The sequence below is a fragment of the Hyposmocoma kahamanoa genome, unplaced genomic scaffold (genome assembly GCF_003589595.1).
Source record: "Hyposmocoma kahamanoa isolate Upper Pololo Valley unplaced genomic scaffold, ASM358959v1 96264, whole genome shotgun sequence".
Lineage (NCBI taxonomy): Eukaryota > Metazoa > Arthropoda > Insecta > Lepidoptera > Cosmopterigidae > Hyposmocoma > Hyposmocoma kahamanoa.
Genome location: NW_020655168.1, coordinates 1 through 6600, shown reverse-complemented (window position 1 = coordinate 6600; position 6600 = coordinate 1). Strand labels below are relative to the sequence as shown.

Sequence of the window (6600 nt, the reverse complement as noted above, 5' to 3'; positions counted from 1 at the left end):
GTGAATAAAGCACCCATCTTCCTACATATATTTTATTTTCACCTCACTAGGTTTGAAAGGTTATCTTTCGCTTTAGAAATCGGCGAGCAAAAAAGGTTTTTGAAATTCGAACTTGACGATGGACTGTGGTGCACCAAAATTTTTCTTTCGATAAAAAAGTAATATAAATCCGTTGGTATATTTTATTTTTATTATTGTTGACATTAAATTGACAACGACTACTACTAATTTTAACTACTAATTTTGTTCATTAAAACTGATTTGTTATAGTTCAACTGTTTTTCTTTCATCTACCATTTTCCTATCTAAAGTGAGGTGAAAAGTTGTCTTTCGCTCGGCAGCAAAGTTATTTTGCGTCTCGTGACTTGAAACCCTCGTTACGCTCTGGATTCTATTTTTGAACCACTCACTTCGCTCGTGGTTCAATCTTAGCCCCCGTTGCTTGCTCAGGTTTCAATACAAGCACTCGCGTCAAACAACAACTTTGTAGCCTTACATAACAAATAACTGTTGTTGTATAAAGGCACCAATGTATCTTGTCTTTGTGCTAATTAATATAACTCTGCAGGGTCACACCAGTAGCAAAATATCGGTTGGACAGAAGTGACTCCTACGACTAGTCTATCACTATTAACACTGAAACGTAAAATTATAAGGCTTCCTTTATAGTTTAAATGTTTCAATCAAATAGTTTGTGTGTCAAGTAATTTCTGCATCTCTGCGTCTCTGCCCTTAGAAAAATCTGTTATACATCACTTTTTCCCGTGTACTCATTAGCCAATAACCTCAAAATGTGTTCGTAAAAACCATCACCAAACCGCAGCCTGTATAGGGCAGCCAGCAGGTAACGTTGCACTGCGTTTGCGCACACCACGTTAATGCTGCCAGAGCAGAGGTCACGTGATGCCGTGCAAAGCGTTATAGCTTGCCGCCAAATGCGAGATGTCACTAGAAATAAAATAATTAAAACTTTTTAACTGCCTCTATAGCCGAACAGTTACCATGCCAATCTGTTCCCGGATTCAATTCCCGTGCCGGGAGTAATATTTCTGTGGCCTACATTTATTTCTCTCGTGACTTTGAGTATAATTTGTGGTTGTCTATGTATGTGTCCATGGCACCCGTGATACAGACACATATTATTATTTTTTTAATTTAAAAAACTGACCTGCTGTGAAGAATCTGTACTTAGCACGTATAGCCTAGACATACCAATTAGGAACTGCGATAGTAGGTACAGTTTGAAACACTTCTCGACACCACAACGTATATTGCGAAACAAAGCGAAAAAATACAGAGAGAAACAATTATACCTACTTAATTAATTATTAACATAAAAGTACCTCTTAATGCAGACACCACAAAATGTTATTTAAATATATTTAAAAAAGGATTTGTTATTGGAATTACACCAATTTTCCAAGTTTTATTGAAATTGGTTAAAGGAAAATACGCGAAACCGGATTCATTCTCCTAGTTTCCCACCTTTAGACGTGGAATATTTTCTTCACATTTAAATGGGACCAATACTGAGGTACTCTCTTTCCAACAAAAAAGAATCATCAAAACAAAAAAAAATACAGTCGAATTGAGAACCTCCTCCTTTTTTGAAATCGGTTAAAAATAATAATTACTCAAGTCTGTCGAGTCGATACTATGCGATTACACGCGCCCATCGAGTATATAACCAGAAATAGAGACGAAATAAAGGCCATCCATCCCTGGCAACTCAATCAGGCAAATGAGCCTTATACCACTTTTAAATATCAAATCTCGATTGCGCTGAAATCACAAATTAGAAAAATGAAACAGTACAGCGCTAACAACTGCCCTGTGTGTATATCTCTGTACATTCCAAAAACATTCTGTATTTATTGTAATAAAGATAATATCTCTAACAATGAACGGCTGTTCCATTCAGTGGTGTGGGAAAAACAGCAAAACATCTAGTTACAGAACAAACGGAATCACATTTCATCGGTAATTAAATATTAAATAAATATGTTTTTTTTTATTATCGTCCATTATGGCAAAGCTCAAGTTAAACTGGTCGTTTGAAGTGAAACAATTGACTACACCCGTCAATTGTTTCGAATTAGGGCAGGCCAATCGGAGCGCAGTTGTCACTCATAATGATTTGGCAGAACAGTTTTCAAACAAATTAAATGACATTTCGTCTCTATTTCTGGTTATATACTCGATGCACGCGCCATGTATAGATTTTATTTTGTATATGTATAATTTAGTCAGAACGTGTACCCAGGCGGGCGCCAAGATGAATGTCGTACGCAATGGTGATCTATACAAAACACGCTTTCAGCGAAGCAGTTACATGCGGCTCGATGGGGTGTAATCCTAAACACAAACAATAAACATTGCTGCAATATGCGTGCACGCAAGGCACTGGTATCTTAGTCACGCAGATAATAGGGGGTGGTCCTAATTGTAATCACCACAAGAAACATTTTGTGAGTCTCAATTTTTTTATATTAATAATAAAGAAAAGACAGGAAAACTTACAAAAATGAGCCATATCAATATCATCACAAAGTTGAATGACTTCTTGCACAGATGATGCTCCTTGTATGGCGTGTATGCCGCTGCCAGTTACCACGGTTGACTCAGGCAGGGTCATTTCTGATATAACTTCTTCTATTTCTGATCTGAGCGACTGGAATATAAATAAAAATTACATAATACAACCTGAACTTTTCCACAAGTTCCTTTATTAACCAGAGGCGCAAAAAGAGGGGATTTATGCAGTGCCACTCAGAGACCCAAATCGCAAAGATATGAGGTGCATCGCCACCGCGCCCGTCACTCCGAGACACAAGTTGACAAGTCCCATGTGCCTGTAATTTCACCAGCACCCTTACTCTTCAAAACCGGAACACAATAATGCTGACATTACTGCTTGACGGCAGAAATAGGTAAGGTGGCAGTACTTCCCTGGACGAACTCTTTCATAAAGAGCTCTACTGCTACTAATTTATTTGCAGGCTAATTTAATCGGGATAGTTCTTTAGCTGTGTTCGATGAAGTTCAACTGTTTACCGATCATCAGCTATTTTCCCAATTAGTGTAGGGATCTCAGACATAAAACTATACGCTGTTTTTTTAAGATGGCGAAGAAGAAGTAAAATGACAATTCATTGAGCAAAAGTGTTGCCCGCTTGCAAGCAGCTAGTGATTGCAATCGATAAATATTATATCGAGTATCGACTTGGTTACGCTTGCGAATAAATAGCCGAACTTGTTTCATCAGAGTCATCATCGGCCCATTATTCGTCCAACCGCTGGGCACAGGTTCACTTTATTTAATAATTTTTTGAAAATTCATACATACATATACTAAATTTAGCAATATGTGTTTAAAAATATCAATAGGAGACGAAGACCACGAAGTTAAGTTACGAAGTTTTTAATTTAAATTTAATATACATAATCAAATCCACCTGTTGTTATTAAAATGTGTGTACTTTACGATAATTTAATAAATTTAATATTCTTCTTAAAATGTATACATACATTTCGAGTTCTTAGGTTTTCGCGATTGTTACACATAGGAAATGAAACTATTTTTCCTGATTTAATGTAGCGTAAATTGGAATGTTTTCTTTGTAAAATTAAAAATAAGGTATTTAATTAGTAACTATTGTAACTATAGTGAAAAAATAGGGTGGTTTGCATCAATATTAGACATAACTGTACCACCTCAGTCAACCGTGACCATGGGACCTGTAAAGGGCCCGAAACGTCGGTTTGTTTGAAAAAAACAAATATACGCGATTTAAATCCGGAAAAATAATTTCATTTCCTATGTATACATACAATTTCATTAGTCTGCATGGATTTTACCTGATTATCCAAAGAACTGGTACCATTCTTCTTCAAATCATCCTTTATTACGTGAAGTTGATAATGCGTCGGGACATGCTGTAAAAAAGAAAGAGACCAGTCAATACACATATCCCATTCCTAGGTTTTGTTAGTAGCACAAAACTCGCCCTCTGACCGTGTAATTTCAATGCATCTCAATCGCATTATTTAGAACACGATCTTTTGAGCTACTACCTAAAGGTAGTCCTTAACAGCTGCGTACAGCCAAAACTACAAGTTGCTGCAACATAGGCAACAGGAATTTATAATGAAGAATTTTCTGGCTAAAATTTAGGCTTTCCGACAATCGCACCATTGGAATAAAAGTGACCCAATACAAAAAAAAAAGTTTTTGGGTATATGCAACATACGGTTTTAAGTTGTGACATTTTCACAACAAATGTTTGTCTTGAAATACTATAGGTATTTTCCATTGATGAATCGTTCAGCTTTATAAAGTAAAAAATTGGTAACAGATAACTGACCAGTCTGTGGTCCTTAATCATTTTCAGTTTGTTTTCGTCGAGTCACCACGGACTGGTTCTTTTACATTTTCTAAATGAAGTTGCCAGTTTAAATGTGTATCTATTTTTGGTATGTTCCACAAATCCCCACTGGTGGGATCCTAGTTTGATTTAATTTTAATAGAAGTAGTCCCAGCGCGCGTTTTCTTTAAAAAGTGTAAAAACTTCGATATTTTGTCATTGTCTGCGTAGCAAGTACAACGCCAGTGGAGTTTAGTGGAATAAAATTAAATCCAACTTGAGGATCCCCACCCGTGGGTATTTCATAGTGGGGATTTGTAGAACATACCCTATTTTTAGGCCAAGCAGTGAATACACGTTTACAACTTCTAATTAAGTGCCTTGGTAAGTTATATTTATTTTTAGAGGCTGTCTTTGGTAGCGACGGATTTGCATTAATTCATTCAACGCAGTATAAAATGACGACAGCACATTTAGATTTACTCTTTGGACCGCTCCTTTAATTGACGTTTTACAATGATGTTACCGTAACAATATTACACTACCAACACACTTTACACAGTTCTATATATAATTATATTATTAAACTCACATTAGTGTCAGCCATCATAAGCACCCTATGCACGTGCGGCTGGTCTGTTGTATCCGGCGACAGTCGCGTCAGACAGTCAGGATACATTTCTGTCAGCACCACTCTGTCCCTACCACCAAGCTTGAGTCTGTTGTGTTCTTTTACTGCTAATTCGTCTAAACGGTCGTAGATTGTACTTGCTACCTTTGGTTTTACTCCTGTAGATATTGTACTTTTGATATAATTTTTTTAAATTAAGAATTAAGTATTGTTCATAGCATAACAACTAGTACAATGTATAGAATTAAATTTGAAACATAAATTTCTTGTAGTACCATTTATTTTTTTCGTTACCAAGTGTCCATAGGAACAAGTCGTTCGCCTGGTAAGCGACACGCCTATTCATAACAGTTGCGTGCCACTCAGAGCTTAACTCGCAATGATCTAAGGGGCACTGCTGCTGCGCCTATCTCCCAGTTGACACGTATGTGGGACTTACAACGGCCATAATGTGCAACGGCTCAATGGTACGTAACTTACACATAAAGGTTTCAAAATATGAAAAACAAGATATAGAAATAGGATCAAAAAACATATTGTACCCTTGGTATAATACGGCAACATGTGATTATACGTCAAAACTGTTTTCACATCACGTGAATGTCATAAAAATAATACAATTATGTGAAATAAATTCTGTGTGTGTGAAAATTTTTCACTCTCCTATTTAAGCATAAAAAAGCGATCGAATGCGATCGATTAATTTCCTTTGTAGAATCTTTAAATCTCTCTTCTGAGAAGTAGTCATTTTGCAAATGGGGCCTTATTACACCAAGTGCGATATTCAATAATTTTGTAACTAATTTATGTCATAGTAGTTAAGTATTAAGTAAAACATGAGACGATAAGTTAGACTAAATAAATGATACTTACCATCCTAGTCATTTTAGTATTGTTAGCATGAAATTAGTAGAAATAGTGTTATATATAAGGTCTATTTTTAAAACACAAACAAACAGTTTAACCAGAAGCCTTAGCAACTAAATTTAAGAAGTTTATTAATTTCAGAAGTTATTAACAGTGTTGGAAAATGTATAGATGATATAAGATTTGACATATAACCATTGACTTACAATTATATGGACGTCGGATCTGCGCTAAAAAGTGTCCGCACTTGTAAGGCGCTAAAATCGTATACAGAGCGCTAAACTCCGCTTTAGTCTTCATTTGTTCGACTGACAGCGCGATACTGCGATGACATTACAATTTAAATTTCGAATAGGTTGACTTGGGACATTTTTTTCGTGGTTTTTGTATTAGACCCGTCGTCCATTTATTTGTAAGTCAATGCATATAACATTTATTTTTAATCTGACTTTAAAATTTTCTAATTTTTACAATATTTAGAAACGCAGTTGCAGTGCCACTCTTGTGACGCCAATTTTGCAGTCACAGTTATTCAAATTCAAAATAATCTTTATTTCATAGGTAAGCATTATTATACTTGAAATCGTCACAATATTAAACTCTACCGCTCATTCGTAAGGCAGATTCTCCTGAGAAGAATGAGCAAGAAACTCTAGGGGTTGCTCTTTGTAAATAACATTTACAATATTTATTTTTTTATTTGAAACATCAGAGATCGAGACTACCTCCATGAGCTAA

At 35.8% G+C, this 6600-nt stretch overlaps 1 protein-coding gene across 1 annotated transcript; it reads right to left on the bottom strand.

Annotated features, from left to right (window-relative positions):
• Positions 1-275: 275 nt before the first annotated feature.
• LOC113238508 lies at positions 276-5153 on the bottom strand (the record flags this gene model as incomplete). The annotated part of the gene is made up of 4 exons (XM_026475333.1): positions 276-948; positions 2521-2671; positions 3859-3936; positions 4957-5153. Coding segments are annotated over 4 exons (629 nt in total), but the record flags the coding sequence as incomplete, so codon positions are not given.
• Positions 5154-6600: the final 1447 nt, after the last annotated feature.